Source organism: Mycteria americana, chromosome 15, assembly GCF_035582795.1.
Source record: "Mycteria americana isolate JAX WOST 10 ecotype Jacksonville Zoo and Gardens chromosome 15, USCA_MyAme_1.0, whole genome shotgun sequence".
Lineage (NCBI taxonomy): Eukaryota > Metazoa > Chordata > Aves > Ciconiiformes > Ciconiidae > Mycteria > Mycteria americana.
In genome coordinates this window covers 3,612,752-3,639,551 of record NC_134379.1, presented here as the reverse complement: position 1 = coordinate 3,639,551, position 26,800 = coordinate 3,612,752, and the positions used below count along the sequence as shown (strand labels likewise).

General features: G+C 61.7%; 1 protein-coding gene across 1 annotated transcript; it reads right to left on the bottom strand.

Moving 5' to 3' along the window:
- Window positions 1–1,808: 1,808 nt before the first annotated feature.
- TBX2 (T-box transcription factor 2) lies at window positions 1,809–12,048 on the bottom strand. Its single transcript, XM_075518225.1, has 7 exons — window positions 11,517–12,048; window positions 10,554–10,821; window positions 7,794–7,940; window positions 6,491–6,567; window positions 6,215–6,384; window positions 4,301–4,914; window positions 1,809–3,410 (listed from the first exon to the last, which is right to left on the bottom strand). The coding sequence occupies exons 1-7, from the start codon at window positions 11,879–11,881 to the stop codon at window positions 2,964–2,966; spliced, it is 2,088 nt and encodes a 695-aa protein (XP_075374340.1). The 5' UTR covers window positions 11,882–12,048; the 3' UTR covers window positions 1,809–2,963.
- Window positions 12,049–26,800: the final 14,752 nt, after the last annotated feature.

Sequence of the window (26,800 nt, the reverse complement as noted above, 5' to 3'; positions counted from 1 at the left end):
CTGAAATGCCCCGCTGCCCATACCCCCTGGCTGGGGAGGCCAGGCCCTGCTCTCTGCCTTCGGGCACCGTCCCTCGAGGTCACCGTCACGAACCCACCCTCTGCAGGGAACACTTTTCCCTCCCCAGTGAAGAGCGGCTTCGTGCTCAAGGGGCAGGTTGGGATGCCCCGCCAGCACCGGCGCTCAGCCCCCGAGGAGGATGTGACATTTAAACCTCCTCTGTCCCCCAGCCCCGGCTGGACGGTGTGGCTGTCCCTGGCCCACCAGCATGGCAGGAACCGGGCATGAGGCTCCCCCGGCGCTGGCTGTGTTCAGCAGCACCGTCCCCATCTCCCCACTATGCTCGCCCCAGCCAGCTTAGCCTGAACCCGACATGGTTGGGAGGGTGGTGGAAAGGGCCGGGGGAGCCCCCACACCGGCACAGGCTGTACTCCCCCTCACTAAAAATAGAGCCCATTAAATTGTTACTCATCCTGAGTGATGTTTATTTGGAAACAATCCTGCAAGCCTAATTTAGTAACTACACTTCCCTCCTCCTGTTTAAGCGGTTGCCACCCTGCCGGTCCCCCCCGCCGGCGGAAACGGCCCCGCTCCTCCCGGTGAGGCGCAGCGGCCCCTCTCCCGCCGTCGGGGAACCCAGCCCCGGCAGACGCTGCCGCGATCGGAGCGGGGGGGTATCCCCGCAGCCCCTTCCCTGCCTGCAGCCCCCCGGCGCGCTGGGGCGGGGGCTCGGGGGAGCCCGGGGAGGGGCCGCGGCCGCGCACGACCCGCCCCGTCGGGGCCGGGCGGCGGCGGGTGCGCGGCGGCACCAGCAGAGGGCGCCCTGCGCCCGGCGCTGCGCCTCCGCGCCCGCGGGGGACGCGCCCCCCGCCCCGGCCCCGCAATTGGGCTCGTAAATCTTCCCCGGAGCGGGAGAAGGGTAATTGGTGAGGAAAAGGGTTGTTGGCGTCCTCCTCGGCCGCGCCCCGCAACGCCCCGAGCGGCTCCGAGCGCGGGGGGAGGCGGGGGGACCCACAGCCCCCGCCCCGGGGCAGCCCCAGCCCCGACGGTACCGGCGTGCCCGGGTCACCCCTTCCCCAGCCCCGACGGTGCCGCTCTGCCCGGGTCACCCCCTTCCCCGTCGGTGCCGGTGTGACCGGCGCACCCCAACCCCCGCCGGTACCGGTGCACCGGAGTGTCTCCCGTCCCCGCCGGTACCGCTGCGCATCCCCGCGGCGTGGCGGGACGGTACCGGCGTGCCGGGCCCTGCTCTCCCTGGGCGGCACCGGCGCGCACTCCCGAGGCACCGTCCCGTGCGCCCCGAGGACGGCGCGGGCAGACTCGCACCCGCGGAGGGTCCCGGTGCCGCACCCTCCCCGCCGCACCCGGGGGATCCCGGTGCGCGCCCGCTAGCGCGCCCGCGGACGCCTCCGCGCCCCACCCTGCGCACCTGTGCGGGTGTGCCGACCCCCTCCCGCGGCGGGGCCGCTCGTGGGGCGGGCGAAGGCCCCGAAGGCAGGAACCCCCCGACGGGCGGAGCCGGCGGAGCTTCCCCGTCCCCGGGAGCCCCCGCGGAGCGCTGCGCCGGGGCGGGGGCCGCGCACCTCGGGGGATTTTCATCTTTCCCCATCAGGCCCGCGCCGGGGCCGGGGAAGCCGCCGCGGCCGCGCAGCCCCTCCCGCCGCCACGGGGAAGCGAGCCCCCGCGTGGGCCGGGCGGCCCGCGCAGCGCTGCGCACCTGCGGAGGAGCGGCGGCCCCGACGGGGGGGTGCGGCCGCGGGAGGGCGAAGGGAATGAAACAGGCGGGAGCCGGCAGGACTTCTCCGAGTAGTTTTTTTATTGAAAGATGTGAGAATTCATCAAAACTGAACAGACAGATACCCGAGTAACCAGCACGTTGCAAATCATGTATCTTTTTATTTTAAAACAAATATAGAGCACAGTCCTGTGATATTTAAATTTATTATACTTTTTTTTTTTTGTTCTGGAGTGAAAAATAAAAACCTGAGGTTTATTCCTGCATTCTCTATACCCCGCACTGTAGCGATATTTTAGTTACGATTTGGATTCTATTTTTTTTTTCCTTGCAAAAGTCCGTTAGAGAATTGAACTCTTAGTTTCAACGACTCCAAAAATTGTTTTACCGGTGGCACATGATTGTCCTAGAGAACAGGCGGGATAAACAATATTTTAAAACACAGTTAAAGAAACCGATATCTCCTTCAATCACAAAGAGCTAAATAGTTTTCATTTACAATATATATGTTCATGTAAAATGAAAAAAAAAAAAACCAAAAAACTTAAATGCGATGAGTTAAACTCTAAATATTATGTACACACCAATGTACAACTCTGAATAAATTAATACCAATTTGCATATTCTGGGATCCTTATAGCTTATTTACACAAATTACCATTTATTTCATAAATATCTGCCCGGGTACCCGCGGGGCTCCCCCCGCCGTCCCAGCTCTGCGCGGCGGCGGCTGCCGAGGCGGTTCGTTTCCCACGTTTCGTTTCTTACTTCTTTTTTGTTGTTGTTGTTAATTATTTTTCCTCCCCCCTCCCCTTGCACAGAGGAGGTTTCGGCCCTGCTCACCTCCCCGGGGCCGGGGCTGGGGCCGGGGGTCGGGGCCACCCCGTCCATCGGGTGCCTTCGCTCCGGCTCGCTGCCCCCCCCCGAGCTGCTCAGTGCCCGGAGCGGGGGAGCGGAGGGGCCGGGGGGCTCCGCGGCCGCGCTGGAGCGGGGGGGCCCCGCTCCCGGCCCCACAGCCGGGGGGACGGGCGAGCCCTGCACTCCCACCTCTCGTTCCTGGCTCTGGGGCGGTGGGTCCGCTTGGCCGGCGGGGCTCCATCCCTCCGCTCCAGCCCCCCGTTCCCCGTCCGCTCCCACCCCTCACTCCACAATAAATATTTATACTGTGCTGTACAAAATACCAGTGCTTCTCCGCCCCGCCGGGAGGGCTCGCTGCCCGCCCCGTCGGTCACTTGGGGGACTCCCTGCCGGGTGACAGCTCCCGCTGGCTCTCCAGCCCGCTCACCAGTCTCTGGATGTTTTGCAGTTCGTTGAGGGACTCCTTCAGGGAGCCCTTGGGGGAGGCGGCGGGGCGCTGGCTGCCCCCCTTGTGCAGGGGCATCTCGGGGAGGGGGCTGGACTCCCGGCTGCTGCCGGCCTTGGAGCCCTCGGAGCCGGGGTTGAGGCTGGCGGGCAAGCCGGTGGTCAGCAGGTTGGTGCTGGGAGGGATGGTGACCGGGAGCTGGTAGGGGCTGAAGCGCAGGCGGGGACGGCTGCTGCCCAGGAAGGGGTTGCGGGAGAGTGGCCCGGCAGCCGCCGCGCTGGTGGCCGGCATGGCCGAGGCGGCCGCTGCGGCTGCCGCCATGTAGGTGTAGGGGTAGGGGAAGAGTCCGCCGAAGGTGGGCATCGGGATTCCCTGCGGAGAGAGAGAGAGAGGGGTAAGAGCCGTGTCGATGCTCTGCTGCATCCCCGCTCCTGCCTGCACCTTGAGCTGTGTTCCTCCAAGAAAGCCGAGGCAAAGCCAGACACCCTGGTGTAATCCCAAAAACACAGCGTGGGCATATCCCTGTGGGACAGGCTGAGGGAGGGGGTACAGCTGGGGAGCCCCGTCTGCCCCGCACCGACCCGGGCTGGTGCCATCGGGCACGAACCCCTCTCCGGGACCTGCCCCCTGCCTGCCCCTGGGCCTCCCCGCACACTGCGTGTCCCCGTCTGTGCAGCATCACAGACCTTTAACCACATTAAAACACATTGTTAAGTAGGATCGATAAATTAGGGGAGTTCAAAGACATCTTTATGCATTTCATCATAGGGGCTGGCAAGGGCAACACAAGCGCAGGCGTTGTGGGAGCCGTTTCGGGGCTGGAAGGGAGATGGGGGGCTGCTGGATGGGGACAGCCAGGTCAGGCAGGGCCACGGCTCCCGACTCTGCCCCTGCCTATGGGGGAATCGTATCAGCTGCAAAAAAATCAAGATTCCTCCTCAAATCAGCCCTGAGGCCAACCTTCAAAATGTCCCCCATGTCCCGCCCGTGCCACACCAGGCAGCACGTCAGGGGTCTGGGGGAGCGACATCCCCTTGTCCCTATGGGCTGCAGGGGGCACGGGGGAGGCTGGAGGCACCAACAGCTCCTGACCTGCGCTGGGGCCACCCTGCATGACCCCACACTGGGGGTGATGCCGACCCGTGCCCCGAAGCGCTCTGCTCATTCGGGGAGCTTTGGGGAAGGACATGGAGAGGAGGGTCCAGGGCCTGGCGGGACAGTGGGGATGGGGACGGGGACGCGGGGTGGGCGCGGGGGCTTACCTGAGAGGCCAGCATGTGCTGGGAAAGGTGGAAAGGGAAGGGGGTGGCCGTCCCTGCCGCACCCGGGGCGGACGAGAGGGCTCCGTTCTCCAGGCTGCCCCCGCCGGTCACCGAGGCCAGCAAGTGTCCCATGCCCATGGCGGAGAAGGCGCCGGGGGCCATGGCGAACTGTCCCGGGTGGATGAAGAGGGGCTGCCCGGCACCCAAGGGGCTGAAGAACTGCTGCCCGTGGAGGCCGGAGAGCGCCAGGCTCTGCAGGTGCCCGGCGCTCAGGTGCGGGGGGCTGTCCGTGTGCACCATCAGCGGGGCGAAGGCCTCCTTGCCCAGCCCGCCGCCCTCCGCATCCTTCTTGCCCGGGTCCGGCTCTTTCCTCCGTCCTTCCACCTTGTCCTTCTCCAGGCCCCGTGCGCCGAACAGGCCCTCGCCGGGACCCTCCCGGGAGGACGCACCATCCTTGACCTTCTCCGGGCTGCGCCTCTCCTTGCTCCGCTCCTCTGGGCACCGGGGGCTGCCGTGGGGTGTCGCGTTCTCCCCACCGGGGCTGGCCGCTGCCGCCGGCCGCTCCTCAGGTGCCTTCTCCACCTCCGCATCGCTGTCGGCCCCTGGCTTCTCCTCTGCAAGGGGATGGAGGGACAGAGGGTCAGAGCAGAAGCACCCGGGGGAGGCGAGGAGCGGGTCACTCGCGAGAGCCCTGGTGTCAGGGAGAGATTGCGGCAGCAGGGTCCCGACTATTATTAATGGGAGAAACTCGTTTCGGGGGCAGAAACGGGCCCTCGTGCCGCAGTCGCTCTGGGGAAGGGGATTAACAACAGCAGTCCTGTTGCTCTGCCAAACAGGAAAAACATGTTTGATGGAGGACCAAAATCTATTACAGCATCGCTCTCGTTAGCTGCAAACTCAAAGCGGGCTGCAGAGCTGGGGATGAAGAGAGCGTGGAGGAAATGGTCCTGTATATATTTAATTACACAGAGCTGATCAACAGCGCCGTGGATTTATTCCAAATGTGCAGGTTGAGGCAGGTTAAAGAGGCAGTTTTAAGGCGAGAGGTATGGTACAGACTTTCCTAAAAGGGGCTTTAATTTAAAAAACCCATCGAGCTCTCAGAGGAAGAAGGGGGACAAGAGGCGAGGGGATGGCGAGGGCGAGCGGAGCAGAGCCCCTGCCCGACTGGCTCCCGCTAAACGAAAAAAACATTTTGGTGCGGGTTAGGTGAAACTCTGCAGGCTGGGGCGAATATTCGGGGAAGCCTTTGAAAGAGGAGAGGGGTGTAATAAACCTTCCCACAGCTCGGGCTGGGGGGGTTGCAGTTTTGATGAAGGTTTGCAGGGAATCGGGCTGGTGGAAAGTTTAAAGAGCAGATTGATAGTGCGGCAAGACAAAACCCAGCATCTAAAAACTGCAACGTGGGAACTGCTAGTTTGTTTTCATTTACTAGCTTGAAGCCCTGGAGTTACAACATTTTTTCCCCTTTCAAATGTATTAATTCTTGAGCTTTTTTTTTTTTTTTTTTTTTTTCCCAGGGAATGTGAGCTAGCCATGAAAGGCAGGGCACGCACCAGCGAGGAGCCGGGCAAACGCGTCGAGCGCACGGGCTGCCTTGCCATTTCTTCTTGTTTACACTAACGTATAAACAGGAAAACGTTGCAAACCGTGAATGCCATTCGCGTTCGCTCGCTTCTTGTCCTTTCAACCCTTGGGCTCCTTCGTGCCCATCCCCATCTTTTTTTTCCCTGCTGGTTTGCCTCTCTGCCCCAAAGAAACCGGCACCCACCGGCTCCCAGCGGGCAGAAACCCGACGTTTGGGGAAATTTGGGAATCCAGACACCACCACCACCACCCCCCCCCGCCCCGACGCCGGGAAGGCAGGGGAGAGGGGCGGCGGGCCGGGGGCCGAGCCGGGGGTCTCCCCTTTACCTCTGCTGCTGCCCTTGAGGCGCAGGGGGCTGGGGAGGGCACCCACGGGGGAGTGGAGGGCGTCGCGCACCGCCGAGGGCTCGCAGGAGGAGGCGTCCGACTCGCCGCCGTCGCGGTCGGGCTTGCAGGGCTCCTCGTACATCCGCAGGGACGGCAGCGAGAGCTGCTTCCTACGGGGCGAGAGGCAGCGTCGGGCACCGCCCGGCCCTCCGCGGGCGCGGAGCGGGGGCTGCGCGGGGGCGGAGCGGGGAGGGGGGGACGGGGGACACCCCTTACCTCTTCTCCCGCCGGCCATTGCCCGTGTCCCGAAAGCCCTTGGCGAAGGGGTTGTTATCGATTTTCAGCTGGGTGATCTGCGGGGGGGGAGACGGAGAAGGGAGGCGGCCTGAAGCCCTGCCCGCCCCCCCCCCGCCGCCGTCGGGGGGCCCGGGGTGCGCAGCGCAGGCTGCGAAACGCGCCGCGGCCCCGCTTTAACACACCGCATGCTTTATTAAAAATGATGCTGAGGTTTAGGCTTGAATTATTAATCGAGTCTTAATGATAGGAAGTTATTTTTCACGGCCCCCCGGAGGGAAGATGGCGACTGAGCCGCGCGGCGCTGGTTAAAAGCTATTCTTATCCCTCCCCGCCACGGGCTTCTGGGGCCGGCGACATCAGGGTGCTCAATAATGCATGGCTCTGAAATACGGCCCCGAGAGGGGCGCTGGAAAAAGGCACGGCTGCCCGGCCCCGCTGCACCCCCGCCCGCCCCGGCCCGCCCCGGCCCGCAGCGTCCCCCGCCCGCGGCCGCCCGACGGAGCCCACCGGCCGGCGGCTGCCCCGCGCAGCTTGCGGCGGGCGAGCAGACAAAGTGCTCTTTAATCGATTGTGACTCTTCGCCATAAACTTTACGAGGGAAACAAGCCCACCAGGACCCTCAGACGGAGCTGTCAATTAGCATCAGAAGCCAGAGGTGGAGGTGGGGGTCAGCTTTTGGGTTAAAACACACACACGCACGCACACAAGCCTTGGAGGGGGCCGGCAGAGGCTCTCCACTCCCCACCGAGCCCTCCTGGCTCCGCTGCTCACAGGGCGACACTTACTAAATCACGAAAGCAACTAAAATTAGCTTATCTGGCTCTATTTTTTTGGCTCCTCCCGAGCCCAGGGCACCTTCTCCGTCAGGCTGCCCAGGCCGCCGTGCTGCTCTCTGCAGCCCGGGCCTGCAGCGAAGGCTCCCGTGGCCCAGAAAAGGTGCGACAAAGTCCAGGAGGCAATTATTAATAGAAATAATAGAAATACTAATAATAGCGTTAGTATAAGCAACAGCAATAGCAATAATAATAGTAGTAGTATGAAGGGTGCCTCCTGCGCTGAGGGCTTGGGGTTTAACCGTTCTCCTGTTGCTGCCTTTTGGCCACTCTCCCAAAAAATGTCCTCACGCACACGCACATACACAAATACACCCTAAGAAGGGGTGAGGGATGGGGCAGGGGTGAGGGCAGGGGTAGGTGCAGGGACAGGGGATAAGGAATGGGCAGAGGCAGGGGACAGGGCAGGAGGGAAGGGCAGGGAGAGGGCAGGGGCTGCCCGGCCGTACCTTGTCGTTCTGGTAGGCGGTGACGGCGATGAAGTCGGTCTCGGGGAACACGTAGGTGCGGAAGGTGCTGTAGGGCAGCTTGAGGATGTCGTTGGCCCGGACGATGTGGAACCTGGGCTGGTACTTGTGCATGGAGTTCAGGATGGTCTGGGTGGGCGAGAGAGCACAGCCCCCGGCTGCCGTCAGCCTCACGCTCCACGTTACACGCGCGTCTAGCTACCTCCCTAAAAAAATCCCTTTTCTCCCGAAAACAACCAAAAAAAAAAAAAAAAACCCAACCCGAATTCACCGTGAGGAAGGAATGCCGGCGGATGCCAAAGAGGGAGATTTCTTTTTATTTTTTGTTTGTGCCGTTGCACAATCTGCCCCGAAATAAGGAGGTCAGGGGAAGGCAGGCACAGCAGCATCTTTGCGGGTGTTAAGCACGGCAATAAAGCAGCAAAAGGTATCTCTCCGTTTTATTACAACCCTGCAAACGCGAGGCGAGTTTTCGACACGTTTCTCGCCGCTTTTCATATGTCCGTCCTCTAAAAAAAAAAAAAATACCTCACCACCACAAAAAAAATAATGTTAAAAAGCCTCTGGATTTGTGTCGGTGGCGGCAGAAACCCGTGCCAGCCCCAGCCAGCGCCTGCGACGTGAAAGGAGCGTTTCACCATGAGCCATGTTAAATTTATGTCTCGGAGCAACGCTGCAGAAGGAACAGACATTTTTTTTTTTCCCAACCAGGTGTCTGAAAGCCTCGCCAACACTCAAAGCCATTCTCTACCCTCTCGTGGGGTTTTTTTGTTTGTGGTTTTTTGTTTGTTTGTTCTTTGTTTTTTTTTTTTTTAAAACCCGAATTCACCGCGATTTGGCCGAGGATTTTTGGAAGCGGCGGAACCCCCCGAGCCGCGCCCCGGGGGCCGCTCCGACCCCCTGCCCCTCGCTGCCCGCACCGGCAAGGTTTTCCTGCCCGATAGCGATTAAATAATTCCCCAACCTGCTGTGGTCGGGCTGAAATGCAGTATTCACCGCCCGGAATTGGTAGGGAAACGGCGAAAGCTTGAGTAATTATTGTCAAATAACGTCGGCCAAATGGCTAAATAATTATCACTTCATTTCGTTTTAGAAGGCAATAAAAAAAAATCCCCCCTTTTTTTAACCCCAGCAATAATCACCTGCTGATGAACTGTCGGATCGCTATTATACTGATATCATCTAGACGTGATTTGTCATGAAAATGGTGCAAAAAGTCTCATTCAGGCGTGCAAATCTGCATTCCTTTAAAAAAAAATAATCATCCCTCTCTGACCAGATGGGCACTGGCTAAACCCTCATCTGCCAGATTTAACACAGTCCGGATTTTGGACAACGACAGATACCAGAAATCTTTAATTGAAGGAGGCGAACCGTTAAAAACGCTGAATCAAACTAGTTTTTCCCCAGTATCAAAAAAACGCTATTTTATAGACTCCATCTCTATCGATTTACCTTGCTGTCTATAAATAACCTTGCAATGTATTATTTAACAAAGACGCTCTTTCCCTGCCTTAGAAGGAAAAAAAAAAAAGAAAAAGAGAGAGAAAAGTTACGCGGGGAGCTGCGGAGCTGCTCTCCCCACCTGAGCGCCGCGTCCCGCACCCCGCGGCTCTGCCGCCGGCCTCGGCCCCCCGCTAATTACCAGGTCACCCAGGCTGGGCGATGAACTGTCCCTTTATCGCCCGAAATGCTTGTCCAGAGGCTAAAGATAGCCGGCTTCTGCGCTGTGATTTCCCCCCCCCGTGCATTCACGCAGGATCACGCTCCCCTCGCGTTTTGACCCTGCTTTCTGCGGGTCTCTGCAAATTGCCAGCACGCTTCGGTTTCTTTCTTTCTTTCTGTCTTCTTTCTTTCTATCTTTCTTTCTTTCTATCTTTCTTTCTTTCTTTCTTTCCCTCTCTCTCTCTTTTTTTTTTCCTTTTTATTTTTTATAGGTAGTTGGGGTTTTGTCTCTATTTTTGTTTTGGGTTTTGTTTGTTGTTTTTTTTTTTTTTACCTCCGGAAGGCCATGCAGATATGATCAATAGGGAAATAAATAGGGGTGTTTGGGAGCCTTGCAGAAGCAGCCGGTGCCGAGCCGTGCCTGCCAACGGCTCCGGCCCTGCTCCCGGCCGCGGAAACCCAGCGCAGGTGCCGCCGCCTCCAGCACCGCTGCCCCCGGCCCGGCCCGGCCCCACAGCCCGGCCCCACAGCCCGGCCTGCACCTGCCCGGACGCGGCCCCGCCGCCCCGTCGGGGCTGCCCTCGCTGCATGCCCCCAGGCATGGCCTCGGCCCCGCACATCCACCCCCCAAATCCCGCTTCCCGCAGAGCCCCAAGGGCCGGGGAAAGGCGTCAGGACAGGCCGCGGAGGCCGGGAGGGTCGGGGATGCGGGAGCCAAGGGGACCCCGAGGCTGCCCAGACCCCTATTTCCCCCCCCGGAGGAGCCGTCCCCAGGACGGCGGGGAGCTGCCCCGCCGTGCCGGGCGGGAGCAGGGCCCGGGGGGGCTGCGGGACAGCCAGGCCACCGCAGGGCCCGGCAAGGCCCCGCCGTCCAGCCCAGCCCCGAGCGTGCTGGTGCCGGGGGGAGAAGCCGTTAAAGCCCAGCGGGTCCCCCCCGGCCGCCCCCGGGCAGAGCAGGGCCGGACAGCCCCGGCACCAGGCAAACCCCCCTCCTTCTCCGGGGGTCCCTGCTGGGGGGGGGTGGGGGGTGGTGGTCCCTGCTCGGGGGTCTCCGCCGTGCCCCGCAGCCGCACTTACAAAGCCGTGCTTGTCCGAGATGTTGTTGGTGAGCTTGAGCTTGTGAAAGGCAACAGGTTTGGCCATCCACTGCTCCCCCGTGGCCGGGCTGTCGGGGTGGATGTACATGCGCTTGGGCATCTCCGGGTCGGCCTTGCCGGCGACCATCCAGCGGGAGTTGTGGAACTTGTACCGGCAGTCGTCGGCCGCCACTATATCCATCAGCAAAATGTATTTGGCCTTCTTGTCCAGGCCGCTCACCCGCACCTTGAACGGGGGGAACATCCTCCTGCGGAGAGACCCAGAGCGGTACAGGGCTGCGCCCGCCCGCCCGCCGCCGACCCCCGACGGCCGCGGCCCCGCCGAGCCGCCCCGCACCGCCCGGCCCCGGCTGCCGCTCCGAAACCACCGTCTTTCAGTTCAGCTCCGCGGAGGATTTCCAGCCTTTCTCACGTCCCGCTGCCTCTCACCCCGCCCTGCTGCACCCGCCGGGGGCAGAAAGCAGGGGAAAAGCTCAAAAATCCCATTGCGGGAAATAAGGGGTGGAAAGGCATCCCGGATTTCACCCCGTTTCCCTGCCCTCCGACGAGCCCCTCGCCCAGCACCCGGGCAGCCCCCGGGGCCGGGGACACGGGCAGGGCCGGGTTCGACCCCGGCCGCGGGGAAAGTTTGGCAGGAGGGAAGGGAGCGGCGAGAAGCGGCGTAAAGAAACGCAGCGGGGGATTACGGGCGCTCAATTAGCGCGCACAAATTTAATTTGGGATCGCGCTCGGAAAAGTAATAATTGGGGGGTGTGGGGAAAGCTCGGAGGGGGGGGGTAAACACCTCCGAAAAAACTCCAGGGATCGAAACTTCCCGCGTTCATTCATCGGGGTGGGTTTGGCGAGCACCGGGGGAAGCGGGATGAAACGGAGGGGCGAGGGCGCTGCGCGGCCGCGCAGGTGCGGGTCGGGCTGCGCGGGGCTGCGCGGGGCCGGCTCTTACCTCCCGGACTTGGTGATCACCATCTCGGTGCCCAGCTTGTGAAACTGGTCCCAAAGCTCTTTGGCTTCCAGCGTTACTTTGGGGTCGTCTTCGACCTCCTCCTCGGGCTCCAGGCTCTTGAGCGAGCGCAGATGGGCGGCCTGGTGGTGGTGTCCCAGGGCCGAGACGTGCAGCCCGGCCTCGGCCGCCCCGGCCAGCCCGGGGTCCGGCATGGGCTTTGCCAGCGCCGCCGGAGGCAGAGCCAGAGCGGGGAAAAAGGAAGGCTGGGCGGCTGCGAGGAAAGCGGACATGGGGAAGTCGGCCGGCCGGGGTGCGTGGAAGGGGTGGTAAGCCATGGCAGTCCCTGGGAAGGCTGGATCTCTCATCGGTGCATCCACAAATCCAGGAGAAAAAGAGGGATTCCCTTTACAAAAATGTGTGCGTGCGGTTTTTTGTTCGGTTTGTTTTTTTTTTTTTTTTTCCCCTCTCTCCTGCCCAGCGAACTCGCTCGAGTCTCTGGAAGAGGAAGGAAAATCAACAACACACACACACAAAAAAGCACACACAAAAAAAAAAAAAAAGAAGCCGAAAAACAGCGGAACTAGATCTGGGGAAAAAAAAAATAAAAAGAAGAAGAAAAAAAAAGAGAGGCAGTTCCCGGCTCCTGGGACTCCCGGTCTGCGGAGGGGAGAGAGTAGGTCCTTATTTTTTGTTGTTGTTGCTGCAGCGAGGGAGAGCGAGCGAGGGAGAGAGCCCTCCCGGTAAAGTCCTTCCCGACTAAAATAGAAACAAAAGCCGGCGCGGGGCTGCGCGGGGCTGCGCGGAGCGGCGCGGGGCGCGGCGGGGCAGGGGCGGCCGCGCTGCCCCTCACACCCCCGCGGGCCCTGGCTGCGCCCCGGCCCGGCTGCGCGCTCCGCGGACGGCGCTGGGGCGAGGGCTGCTCATGGCTAAAGGAGCCGGAGTGGAAACGGTTAGATCTTGTCCTGATCTCTGTAAAACTGTGACTATCTCACATGTCCTTCCTGCTCTGATCCGCCCGCTAATGAGCCAAGCCCCCTTGATTGCTGATTTTACGCGTTTCAGACCAATTGTGGATCTGCATAGGCGTGGTTTTGACAGCTCCGGCCAAGCTCCGGGGCGCGGGGGGGCGGGAGGGTCGCGGAGGGAGGGAGGAAGGGAAGAAGGGAAAAAAAAAAAAAAGGAAAAAAAAAAAAAAGAAGAAGGTGTCGGAAGCATCGGCAGTAAGAAAACATGTCAACAGAATAAAATATTAACCAATGACAGAGAAAAGTGCTCGAAATCCCACCCCCGGCTCCTTTCCGCATACCGGGTCAGCCCTGCCTGCGCCGCGGCCGGGGAGCGGCCGCCGCCGGTGCGGGGACAGCGCGGAGCCGCCTCGGCGGAGCGGGGAGCGGCGCCCGGGTCCGCCCGGCCCGCGGCTCCGGGGCGGGGGGGCGGCGGCAAGGGGCCCCCGCCGGTCTCTGCGGGGGCGGCGGGCCGGGGGGGGTGGAGCGGCCGGGGGAGCTCGGCGGCTGCCGTCTTACGACAGATCCTGGAGAGCGGATCGAGGTGGGGCGCGCCCCGCCCGCCGCTCCGCGCCCCGCCGCGCAATGCCGCGCAGCGCCGACGGGGCGGCCGCCGGGAGCGCGGCCCGGCGGAGAGCTGCGGGCGGCGGCGAGGCCCCGAGTGGCGACCTCCGGCGCGGGTGAGTCGCTCCCTGCCGTCGCCCCCCGCCCTGCCGGCAGCCGCCCCGAGCGGGGGTGGGGGGTCCCGCCCGCAGCCCCGCGCCCTCGGCCGAGGCGCAGACCCCGCCGTCGGGGCGCGGCGGGTTGCGCGGCCGGGGGCCCGGCGCGGCTGTGCCCGGCCGGAGGGGCTGTTTACCCGGGCGGGGGGAGGCAGATAAGGCGGAGGGGGACACGCCGGGGCTGTTTGCAGAGGGATTAGGGCCGGTCCCGCCGCGCCGGGGCCCGGGGGGGGGGGCGGCGGGCGCGGTGGGTGTCCCCGCGGAGAGGTCGGTTTGGAGATCTGCGCTGATTAACTGAGGGCCGCGGTGGCTGAAGAGGGCCCTGGCGCCAGGCGGCTGAGCCCTCACAATAAAGACCCGTCTCTTGTCACTTCATATTTACCCCCAAATCTTCAAAAAGCGCCCTGCCATCCTTCCAAGGCTCCTGCCCCCGCCGCCTGCGCTGCGGCCAGGCGGGACGGAGGGGGGGGGGCGGAGGCCGGCCCCCTCCTCTGCCCCCCGGCCCGGCCCCCGGCCCTCCCGCTCCGCGGATGCGCAGCGAGGCGCGGCCGCAGCAGCTCGGAGCCCTCGGGGCCGCGTGTCGCTGCTCCCCGCGCAGGGTGGGGACGCGGCGACCCCCGGGTGCCCCCTCCCCACCCCGACCTCTCCTCTTTATCCCCCCCCCGGTTCATCCTGCCGATAGCCATCCCCGCCCGCTGCCCCGGGGCGCCAGGCAGAGCCCAAACCCAAGCCCCGGGCTCTTCTCGGGGCCGTCCACAACCTGCCCGTGTCCCGCGGCAGGTTCACCTCGGCCTGCGCTGCCCGGCCCCGCCACCGCGACCGTCGGGGCGGGCACAGCGCGTCCCCCCGGGGCTGCCCCGGGCGGCGGGGCCGGGGGGGGGGGGGGAGGGGGGGGGTCCCGCTGACCATTGAACGGGGAGCGGGGACTGAAATTTAGACCCGATTTGGACTTTGCTTCCTCGCCGCCGCGGAAAACTGCTGACGGCAGCTTTGGCAAAAGTGGGGCTTGCTCGTATTTTATTTTATTTTTTTAAATTCCCCCTCACAAAGCAAACCCGAAGCCTTTCATCGCCCCGGGGCGGCATCGCCCCACGCCGGGGGCGGCTCTCCCGCAGCCGCAGACACCTCGCCCGCCGCTCCGCGGGGAGACGCGGGGGGCCCGGCCCGTCGGGGCCTGGAAGCAGCCGGGTCCGCGCCAGGAAAGGTCGCCTCTCCTCCGGCCCGGGGCCCGGGACCCCCGGCCGCGTCCCCCGCACCGCTGTAACGTCGCAAACGCCCTGGCCTGCAGAATAAAACCGATCCAGAGCAGCCTCGTCTCCCCGACCCTCTGTGCCGGCGCCCGCCGGTGGGACTGCCGGGGGTGGGGGGTAACGGGGACCCGGGCGCCCACCGCCCTGGGCAGGTCCGGCCGCGGACCCGACGCCGGAGTCTGCGCCCATGGACGGGGCGGGCCGCTCAAGCCCGCGGCCGGGCGAAACCCGGCGTCGCCCCGTCCTCCCCGTCCGTGACCGGGCACGGGGCTGGGAGAGATGAGCCAGCGGCCCCCGCCGCGGGGTTTCTTCCCCCCGCCCCGAGGCCAGCCCTGCCCCGGGGGTCGGGGACGAGCGGTGTCCCCGCACCGTCCCCTTCCCAGGGAGGGTTTCCCCGCCCGCCCCAGGGCGCTGCAGCGCTCGGGGCCGCCGGGCCCGGCTCCCGGGAGCCGCCCTGGCCGCCTGCGGGCCCGGCGCTCCGCTGGCGAGCGGTCCCCGGGCTGGGACGGCGGCGGCCGGGCCGCCGCGGGGGATCCGTCCCGGGCCCGGCCGGGGGAACCGGCCCGTCCGGGCCGCCCCCGCGCCCCACCCGCTCCGCAGCGCGGCCCCGCTCGCTCTTCCCCTTTCATCTCTGCCCATCTCCACTCATCATCCCTTTTCTATTTTTAGCCGGTAGACTTAGGCCTTGGCGCCAGGCCGTTTAAGACCTGTCAAAGTCCTTCATATTTCCCTCATGTCACATGGACCTTTCGCTCCCTTCCCCGCGCCATGCGAGGGCCGTAATTTGGATCTGTGAGCTGGTGAGCAAATGCAATTTGCTCTTCTCCATCGCTGTGTTGTCTCCGTGACCCCAGCCAGCAGGACGGCTGGTGTCCTGTCCGGGGCACTTACACAAATTGCGGGTGATTGATGAAAAATAACAATTCTCACAAGCAGCCGGGCCTCCGCCTTCCCCTCCTCCCGGCTCCACCGGCCTGCGGCGGCCCCGCGCCCCGGGGACCGCTCCCCCCCCGACGGGGCAGCGCGGGGCGCACCGCCCGCGGGCGCTCGGGCTCCAGGCGAGAGGGATTTTCCTCTGCCGAGGGCGAGCTGTCGGGTCCCCCCCTCCCGGCCCCGATGCCACGGCAGGGGACCCCCCCGGGCGCTTGTGCAGGGCGGCCCGGCGGGGCCGGGCAGGAGAGGCCGCTCGCACCTTCCCGAACGGGGGGGGACCCACGCGCGGGTGGGAAAGAGCCGTGCCGTGGCGGGAGGGGGACGGTGCCGCCGGGCTGGGCTCCTCGCTGCTGCACCGGGGCAGACCCGGGGACGTCCGAGACCCCCGGCCGCGCAGGCCGGAGCGAACCCGCAGGTGCGGGGTGGGGGGCTCCCGCCGCCCCGTCCTCGCCCGCGGCAGGAGCCCTTCGCCCCGCAGGAGAGGCCCGACGGGCGCCGGGCCCCTTCGGGGCACGGCGGCCCCCTCCAGCTCCGGGGTCCCCGTCGCCCCCCTCCCGCTCACAACGTCCCTATTCCCCCCTCCCTCGGCCCGGCCCGGCCACCCCGCCGCAGCTGGGCCGTGGGGCAGGCGGGGAGGGGGCGAGGGGCGGCTCCGCAGCCCCGACAGCTTCCCCGGCGCCGCTTTTCCCCTTCCACCTGGAGAGGAAAATAAACCCACGTGTAACGAAACTGCCCTCGTTTGCTCTCACCCACCCGCGGCCGGGACAGCTCTCCTCCGCCTCCCTTCCCCGGGGCGCCGCGTCTGCCCTCACACCCCTCGGCGGGGCGGGAATCCCCTTACCCCCGGGAGATCCCGGGAAAACGCCTCCACCACCACCTCCCCGCGGCTCCGGTGCCCGTCGGGGGGGCCGGGGAGGGGCCGCGCTGCGCGGCGGCAGCTGCCCGGGATGTGCCGGGCCCCGGGCCGCGCCTGATGCGCTTTTATCGATAGCGACCGAGAGAGATGCTCGACCCGACACCGGCCCCGGCGCCGCCGTCCTCCCTCCTCCCGCTGCGCGCCCGCGGAGCTGCGCACCCCGTCCGTGCGCGGCCCGGCGAGGGGAAACCCGAGGAGCCCCGCCAGCGCGGCAGCCCCCGGGCCGCCCCCCCCGAGCTCCCCCTGCCCTCAGACTGTTTAGATTTCTCTCCAGCTTTAAAGAAAATATTTCCAGTAATCCAGATTTCTGGAAAATAACAACAGGCGGGGAGACGCAGACACAAACGCCGCTGAAGTTTATCCAGAGTTTGAACAACTTATAAACACATTTTCCAGCCTGTTTGTCAGGGCGGGAGGCGAGTGACCCCGGCCCGGCCGGGCGGCCCCTGCGCGCCCCGCGCTGGGGGGGCGCATCCTCCGCGCCCCGCCCGCACCCCGCCCTCGTTACCTCCGCGCCGCTTTGATCCGGGAGCCCGCTCAGCCCCGCCGCTTGATTGATTGTGTTTTATTTTTTTGTTGTTGTTAAATTACAGAACGCCCTCCCTGCGCGGGGGCGGAATGCCCCCCCCCCCCCCCGGCCCCGCCCGGCCCCGCACCCCCGGGGCTGCCCGGCTCCCCACGTCGGGGCCCGGCGTCTCGCACGCACCGAGCCCGCTGCCTTAAAAGGAGACGGGAGCCCCGGCCGGGGCCGTGCCAGCGCGGGGGGGACCGCGGCCTGAAACCCGAGCGGGCACCGCGGGGGGCGGGCGGGGACGGGGACGGAGCGGGGGGGGGGGGATCACGCAAATCCCTCTGTTTAAAAAACTTCCATTTGAGAAAGTGTGTCACATCCCGGCGCGGGCGCGTAATCCCCGGGCTAATGGCATTACCGCCGCCTCATCGCCGTCATGGGACGGGGCCGGGGGCGAACACCCCCGCGCCCGCCGCCACGCGTGACCGCGGCTCGGGTCCCGCGGGGAAACGGAGCCCGGAGTCTCCGCCCCGTCGGGGCGCCCCACGCCGGGACCCCGGAGGTCGGTGTCGGCTCCCCCCCCCCCCCCCCCCCCCCCCCCGGCCTCGGGGGCTGTGTCGGCGTTCGTCGGTAATCGGGGGCTCGTTTTCCGCCCGGGTTCCCCCAGCGAAGCCGGTCCCGGGAGGGGAGAGCGGGAGAGCCCGGGCTGCGCTCGGCGGCCGGTTCCTCTCCGAAATAAGAGAGCCCGGCAAGCGGCGTTACCGCAGGAAAGCCTGCGGGGAGGGCCCCGCCCGCCTCCTCCGCGGGATGAGCAGCGGGGGCCTGGCACCGTCCCGCAGGCTGAGCTGCGCGGGGCCCGGAGCGGCCGGACGGGGCCGGCCCGACCCCCGGCGGAACGGGGTGAAAACCGGCGGAAAGGCCGGTGCTGGGGAAGGGGCGGCGGGGCCGGGCCCCTCCAGGCGGGGACCCCGGCTGTGCCCGGGCAGCAAAACCCCGAAGGAGACCCCGAGGGCAGGGGATGTCCTGGGCTGGGTCCTACCCGCCCCCCCCCGCCCCCCCCCCCCCCCGGTTTTCTCTCCATCCTTCGTTTTATTTTCAAACTGTGGGTGCAATCCCCCCCTCTCCCCAGTTGCCCCTGGAAGGGTGAAGGTGCAGGGCAGCCCCCAGCCCCATGGGGGTCACCCAGCCCCCCTGACCCCGTCCCCTCAGCAGGGCAGGGGCCCTGCACCCCCAGAAACCCCTTTCTCTCTGTTTGGGGCCAGGAGTTTGGCAGAAGTTACAGCATCAAAGCGGGGGTGAGCGAAACGTCCCTGGGTGCGCAGCGCTGATGGGGGCTCACATCTCGGCCTGTCTGCTTCAGACGGGATCCGGGAACACGTTTGAAATTGCATCTAAAGCAGGATCTGACGCCGCTGTTCCCACATCACGTGAGTTGTGGTTTTGGTCTAGGTTTGACTTTTAGGATTGCAGAAAATCACCGTCTCGTGTTTATAGGAGAGTGCATTTCACTGCTGAGAAAATAAAAACAGCCAGAATAAACAATGAGCCGGTCACGGGCAGGAATAATGCTTTCTTATCGCACCTGTCCATTTCGTGGGTGTTTCATCACGAACAAATTTAATGTATACCCAGCACTGCACGGAAGGGCCAACTCTCATCATTTTTATTCACATTTCCTCAAAAACGCAGCGCTCCTCTGAGCCGCTCTCTGCCAGAGGCACGGAAAGGTGGAGCAGGGCTCTGCAGACAGGACAGACTCTTCCCATCTTTTAATTTTTAAACCAAGTCTGCAAACTCGAACTGCCGTGGGGCACTGCCCCATCGTGGCCCTGGCTCCAGCACCGTGCCCGGTGAGGTGCCCAGGCACCTCTGCACTGCCCATTTTCTCACCGCCCAGCTTTTTCCTCGCTTCTCTGTGGGTGCTGGGCTCTTGCGCCCACCACCCCGGGGGATTTGGGGGTCTCGGCGCGGGTACGCAGCAAGCACGCCGAAACCTGCCACCCTGAAGTGCCTCCTCTCCCAGCTCCTCGCCTGCGTGCGCTCTGCAGCGCGGGCAGATTGCTCTCCAGGCGCGTTTTCCATGGACACCTCCATGGAGGCAGCCCCAAATAACAAGTAAATAACAGCCCCGACGCCGGGCTGCTGGCACAAAGCAGGCAATTGCCCTTCGCGCAGGTCACTAATCTCTTGACACATGATGGTCTTTGAGACCTGGGCCACGGGGAGGGAGGCTGAAAGGCAAGAGAAGATAGCGGGGACAATGGCAGGGCCGCTGGCCGGCTAGTAACCCCTCTCCCGGCTTTGTCTGGGTACACTCAACGCTACGCTGGGATCAATTCATCTCAGCAGAAAAAAACCCACACTCCTGCATCGCAAAGAGGCCGGTGTCTGCCCCCGCCTTGGGTGCCCTGCGAGGATCCCGGCTTGCCGGGCTAAGTGCAAAGCTCGAGACGCTGCAGGTATTAATAGCCCCCATTTTGTAGCCAGCAGTAATTCCCTCCTGTGTTTTCCCCTCCACGCTGAAAACAAACCCTTCACTTGATCTGTTTGTCCTCTCCAGTTGCCATCTGTCTTCCATCCTTCAAATCTCACCTTAAAAACAGTGCCTCTTGAGCAAATCCTCCCCGCCGTCCCCGCGCGCCGTCTCGCCCGGCGCAGGCCTGACACTACAAGCGCTCATTGAAGTGAAGGGGATTTGAGAGCGCACAGGACACGGCGGGATTAAGGCCACAGATTGTGCTCCCCGGCCCACACCGTGTCTGCAGAGCAAAGCTCCGGCCCTGCGGCTCTGCCTGCCTGGTGCCGCCAGCCCCAAGCCCAGAGCTCTTCTGCTCCCTCCGCTCGGCCGCTTCTCCTTCGCACCGGCGACGTGGGGCTCTGCCGTGCTGGCCGGCGCGTGGGCATCGCCGTCCCTCTGCCCTTCATGTGCTGGCGGGACGGAGGGAAGCACCTGAGCCCACCTCCCCGGATCCCTCCGGGTCCCTTCCTCTGCAGATGGAAGCAGGAGAGGTCACCTCCCGAGCCTCGCTGAGGAGGCACGGGGTGTTTCAAGCGGGGGCTGCTGTTTGCACAGATGCGGCGGGTGCCGTCCCACCTCGCGGCGTGCCGTCCCCCACCACCCAGAGGCAGCATCTGCGGGGCGGCCCCGGCCAAGCCGGTGAATCACGCGCACATCAAAGCACCGGCAGCGCGAGCGCTAACAACCCGGGCAGCCGGCTCGGAGCGGACAGTGCCTGCGCAGATGTTCGGCAGCAGCTTTTCTCAATTACAAAGCGCAGCAGAATTTACCAGAAAACCCAGGGAAGGGAAGGAGTCCTGGCCAGCGGAGGGGCCGCAGCAGAGAGCCCACGCATCCCTTGCAGCTTCATGGGCCGGGTCAGACCAGCACATCACCAGCTCTCTCGTTTTTAGCACCGGTATTACATTATCCCGTGTTTCCCTGCAGCCCTTGCTGTGGGGGTTACCTGCTCCCATCACAATCTTGGTCATTTTTAGAAAAAACCCACCTTGCAGGGCTTCATGGGTGTAGAGGAGAGCTCAGACATGACCACATCTGATCCAAACCTTTAGAGTCGGTGAGATTTCTCCTGGAAAACAAACCCACATGATTTCAAAGGCAATCGCATGACCTACGGGGGGTGACGCATGGTGTTTTTCGGTTGAGCCTGGCAAGGGCAGCCCTGATCCTGCCCAGCTCCCACAGACACCGTGAACTACCAGGAGCAGGAGTCTCGTGGTCCGGCCGGCCGCCCGGGTGGGACGATGGCATCGCTCCCACATGATGGCTGGACTTTCCCCTTTCAACAGCAAGAGGAGCAAAATTCAACGTACCTCGGGAGGTGGCTGCAACGCGGACACCCCTCGCGTGGGAGGAGAGGCAGCGGAATGTGCCCGGTCCCCGCTGCCTGCATCCTGCCCGTCCCTCCCGTGGAGGGAGTCGGGGGAGAGGGTGCGAGGTGGGGCTGGCTCTTCACCCCGGGCTGCAGGTGCTGCCTCTGGTTTTCTGCTTGAATGAAGCCGCTGGTCCGAACACGGCTCATAACCTTCAGCCCTCAGCGAAACCTTGCCAAAGTCCTTCCCCCAGGTTGTTCGAAAACGAACGCGCTCGCCCACCGTTTCCCCCGGCTCTGTCGGGTACGGCACATCCCGGGGCCAGTGAAACGCCGCGGTGCTGGGCCGGCGTGCTCTCCTTGCTGGGGATGCAGACACACTTGTGCTCCCTCCAAAACACATCGGGGGGTCCCCGTCCCCCTAACCTTGAGGTGTATTTGAGTGAAAACACGATCGGTTCTTCCCCCATCCGCCTTCCCCCGGCCGTGCGGGAGCAGAGCCCCAGGAGCCGGCACTTCTCACCTCCCCAGAGAAGGGGCCGGAGGGAGAGGGGCCAGGGTGGGAGCGGGCTTAGCACCCAGCTGGCACCGGGCCGCCGCACGGGCACGGCTGGCACTGGCCTTTTATTACCGTCCTATAATAATATTGTAAATACTCACTGGGAAGTAATTACATCCTATAAAAGAAGCAGCAGCCTGTGGTTTGAGCCAGGACCGGTTCATGACACTCGTTTTAAAGAGACGTTTCATGTCTTGTTTATAGATTAGATTTTAACCTGACAACCTTTTAACATTGTATTAAATTAGAAATTAACTTCATATGACTGCTCACCGTATAATTGACCTACTGATAGGCTGAGCGCTAGAGAATATTTAAGATACCTTTCATTCAGCGAAGTTCCCAAGAAAATTCAGAGCCTCCTCCTTGATCTAGACCAGGGCTTTGCTATTAATTAGTATTTATGGTCGGATGGCAGGAGTGCTTCCCGTGGAGGGAGGGCTGCCAGGGAGCAGCATCCCCGCTGCGCCATGCCCATCCCTGGGGATGTGATGAAACCCAATGGCATGGGGAGAAGGAGGCAGAGGGGACAGGGAAGGCTGCAAGCCCCCAACCCTGCCTGCTGCGGTCACCACCCAGTGAGGCCAGTGGTCACCCTCCTGCGGTCGCCCTAGCCAGAGCTGCTGGCAGATGAACCCCATCGGGGATGGATCCGCCACCTTCGAGAGAGCCGGACCCTGCAAGGCACTGAGTGCACGCTAGAAATTGCTGAGCATCTGTAGTTCCCAGCAATACCGGGAGCCCAGCAGGACTTTGCTCACGGGGCCTTTGCCACAGGCGCAGGCACAGGACGCTCCCTGCTGCGGGGCCGGGCAGGGAGGCAGCTCCACACCCAGGGGAACAGTCCTGGTCCGTGGCACACGTGGGCCACGCACGGGCAGCTGACCTTGGCCCGCTCGGATGACACCCGTGCCTGCGACCTGCCCGCAACCTGCACGGGGCCATCAGCGCTTTAGCGTAATTTCCTGTGGCAGAAATTCCCAAGAAAGGCAAAACTTCAGCCTGGGAACTCACCGGCAGATGCACAGCTTCAAATTACATCCAAGCCCAGCGAGGGACAGGGTGGCAATTGATGGGACGCCGTCAATGCCCAGGCACAGCCAGGAACGGCCCTGTGTCCCAAAGGCTGGGAGGACACGCGGCACGTCCCCCAGACCCTATCCTGCAGTGGGAAACGCCAGCTCCAGCGCTGATTCCGCTTGCAGATAGTGATGGGAGAACAAGGGTGCAGGCGGGCACTGCATGGGAGGGGGGAGGCACCGACCCTGCCGCGTCCACAGTCCGGCTCCGGAGCTGGTGGCTCGTATCCCCGCTACGACCTGCCCTGTGCTTTCACCAGGGTAAAGGCATTTTCTGGTATAAATGAAACCTGCTCCCAACACGTGCAGGAGGCCGGAGCGCCGAGCAGGAACAAACCCAGTAACATCAGCCAAAGGAGGCTTTATCCTGTTGGGCTGGGAGGACTCTTCAGTACTAGCTTCAGTTTACACTTGTATTCAATTAACATTAAGGAACAGCATGGGATTAAACGGCCCCTGCGCTGTTTTACGAAAGGCTTACAACACGTTTACAAACAGCTTTGCATAACACGGGGCCATGGGCAGAGACCCCGCGCACGCGCTGCCTGCTTTGCCCCTCGCTTTGGCTGCGAAGCTGCTTGGGGACGTGGCCCCTTCCTCCGCAGCCCGCGGGCTCAGGCAGCGTGGCACGGCGCAGGCAGCGAGGCAGCCCTCCTCTCCAGAGGCATCAGCCCAACCTTCATCTTCAGCTCCTTCATTTGCCCCCGCGGCTGGACTCACCGGCCGCGTGCCATCTTGCCCACTTCGTGGCTTTTTCTGGCCAAGCCGCGCAGACATCCCCCCTCCCGGCACCACAAAAATTCGGCGCCTTCATCTCCTAATGCCGCCTGCCCACAGCTGGGGCCGAAGGCACCGAGGGAGGCAAAAGCCAGGAGCGCAGACCCAGCCAGCGCTGGGGCAGCCAAAGGGTTTTGTAGCAGAGCGAGAGCGGGGCGACGGCGGGGCAGGGACAGGCGAGGGGCACAGCCGAAGCCTCTCGTCGCCGGCTAATTCTGTTCTCGCCGCCTCTGCTCCCCCAAAGGGAGAGCAGGGAGCTCCGAGAGGGGGTTCGCGCAGCTACCGGGACAGAGGTACTGCCGCCACAGACACGTGCTTGTCCTGGTGCCTTTTCCATCTGTGAAACCGCCCAAGCAGTGGATTCAATTATTTTTTCCTAGCACGTAAGCCACTGATCATTTATTGCATTAAAAAACCCCTCATCTCCACAGCTTTTGTTCCCATTTTATCCAGTTAAAACTCGGGGCAAAAAACCCCTTCATTTTCTCTTTTTGCAATCACAAAGACCCGATCTCAGCTCCATTGACTCCCTAATTGTAAGCACTCAAATGGTTGGGTTTAAAGTTACACTTAGCAGCTGTGAAACATTAGGGTGAAGTGATTACAACCTACTGGAGGATACCGAACATTTTTACAATATCTCAGGAGCATAAGGGAAAGACAACAGGAAATGGCGAAAACTTTCCTACCCTGCACAGCAACAAGCCAGAGCAAAGAAGTGAGAAAATAAATGTAGAGACGCGGCACGGACGCAGTTTGGATCCTCAAAAAGTTACTAAGGAAGCCTCGGAGAAAGCACGGGGCGTTTATCCCCGTGCTCGGAGGGGACAGAGAGGAGGGGGAGCAGCCTTCAGGGATTTCACAGCTGCACTTTGCAACAAAACCCTCCTCCAGGCTCTCCGTTGAGGAAGCAGGACGGAGATCTCGGTGGTATTTTGCCCTTGGTTGGTTCCCCTCGCTGGCCTGCCTTCTCCCAGCCTTGCTGCCAGCAAACTTCGTTCCCAGGCTGGCTAACGCCGCTCGGGGCAGGGCAACCAGAAGCCGGTAGAGACGGGCGGCAGGATGGGGTTTATCAGCCTACCCGGAGCAGAGCACCGCGCTCCGTCGGGGCTCGTCAGAGCTGCCCTTCGCCGGCAAAGCAAATGAAGCCCCAGCCCGCGTGCTCTGCAAAGCGCCGGGAAACACCATCCCCGCTGGTTATGCCCAGGCCCTGGACTGGCTCTGAGATTTGACTTCGTTTGAACTTCAAGCTGTCACATTTGGAGAACCTTTGACTTTCCACTTCTTTTCAAACAGCAAAACATTCCCCTCCCGTGATTTAAGCACGCTACATGCGTGTGTTTATTACAGAAACCAGGGTAGGATAAGAAAGCAATATTTCATGTTAATTCATGAAATCTGAACTCAACTTTTAATAGAAGAGCTCCACTTTATGCCCAGAGTGATATACAGTCCGCCCTGCTTTAAATGAGACGTTTTGCCTTTTGAACTCAGCAGGAGGCCGCTGCTTACTACTACTGGAAACAGTTTAAAAACCTGCAAGTCCGGCATGTCTTTTGGGCTCTTTTGGAGCCAGTGGTTTATATCATGGCACAACATTCTTGCTGGGCTGCCTGCGACCACCTGCCAGCCGCTGCGTTTGAAAATCTGGCGTTTCAGAACCTCACCTGGATTATTTCCACAACAACGGGAGACACTTGTCCGAAATCCTGCAAAGCCCACGAGCCTCTGGCTATTTTTGCTTGAAGCGGGGTTTGGATCAGGTCCCTAGATTGAAAACCTGGTTGCGTTAAAGTCAAGGGCAAACCTCCCTTAGCAGCAGTTTCTGGACGTCATCACGGAGCAGCAATATTCTCTCCTGGTGCCTGAAAAGAATATCGTCGCCGAGGTTAACGAAAGGTGGTGTTGCAGGAACGCGCGTGCACCCAGTTGAAATGGGGGCTTTTGTGTGCAGGCCAAAGGCAGGGGCCATCGGTGGGAGCAGGCGTGCACTGTGAGCGAGGCATGCACCGCGGGACGTGTGGAATCAGGCCCTATGGAGTTATTGTTGCATCAGACCCTATGGAGTTATTGTTGAATCAGACCCTATGGAGTTATTGTTGCATCAGACCCTATGGAGTTATTGTTGAATCAGACCCTATGGAGTTATTGTTGAATCAGAGCCTATATTGTTGAATCAGACCCTATGGAGTTATTGTTGAATCAGACCCTATATTGTTGAATCAGACCCTATGGAGTTATTGTTGCATCAGACCCTATAGAGTTATTGTTGAATCAGACCCTATAGAGTTATTGTTGCATCAGACCCTATGGAGTTATTGTTGAATCAGACCCTATATTGTTGAATCAGACCCTATGGAGTTATTGTTGCATCAGACCCTATAGAGTTATTGTTGAATCAGACCCTATAGAGTTATCATTGCAACACACTCGGCTTTCCCTGGCTCACTGAAGAGCTGGAACTCGGTGGTTATTCTGCTGGGTCATCTGTGAAAGTATCAAATTAAAGTTAAATTAGCCACTTCATTGCAGTGCTGCTTTTTTTTTTTTTTTTTTTTTTTTAAGAACTAGGCTTTCTTAACAGTTTGGCTACGGGGCTATCAACAGCAGGGAATTTAGGACATTCTTTTCAATGAACCAGACTGAAAATATTTTGGTACCGCCCCAGTTTGTACAGTTCCCCCCCCCCCCCCTTTAAACAAAACATCCTGATTCAAAGGAGCTTCTTGCAGACTGGGAATTTCCACATGGCCGTATTGCAGCACTTATAAAAAGTGATTTAAAGCCTGCCAACAACAAATACATTTCCAATGACACCACTCTGCGTTATGCGCTATCCTACTTTGTGTGTTCAGGAAGAACGAGCAACCAAGCTGTCCGAGGCAGGAGGGAGACGAGCGGTCTTGTCTTCCTTCCTTTGCAAGAACTTGGTCCCTTACGACCGCTCCTTGGAAAGCCTGAAAGGAAACAAGCATCACGGTGACAACACAATCCCTTCTGGATGTGTTAATCTGGATTTTGTTTGAACTTTTGGAGCTGACCTTGGCTTGAACTGTGTTAAAAATCCTGCCTGGTGTGGACTGACTTGACCCTGCGGTCCCATTTGTCCGCAGTGCCAGCCCTACCCTCAGCCCCTTACTTCAAGCCATTATTTTACAGACATAAAAGAAACATAGCATTACGGCAGATGTAGCCAGCGGGACGGAGCTGCGAGTACTTACTTACGGGCGAACTCTCCTCTGATTTCATCCCAAGGAAGTTTTTTTTTTGCTTGAGAAAGGACTGACTGAAAACCAAGCAAGAAACTGAAATGATTGCTGCCGACTCTCAGTTTTTATTAGTGGTTTCCAAGCCTGAAGAGAGAGGAAAAAAAAACCCAAACCTTCTGACATCTGAGGCGCGGCGTTACAGTTAAAAACAACAAAAAAAATCGAGCCCAAGACTGAATTTTGGTATTTGGTGTTTGGGGATGGAGTAGGAAGAGGGTGGTCGGTTCTGCATTGCTCACTGTGGCTGGTTTAAGCTCTAAGAGTGCGAAAAGATTTGTGGGTTTAGATAGTTTCCTCTCCCTGCCATGACTCAAACGGCTTCTATTAAAAACAAGTAGTGGGAAGGAAATTTCATAAGCTGACGGTCCTATCTCACTCTCTGCTTCTCGACACAAGTTGGCTGAGAGAGAGGAATTCATGTGGTTACTATGTGTGAG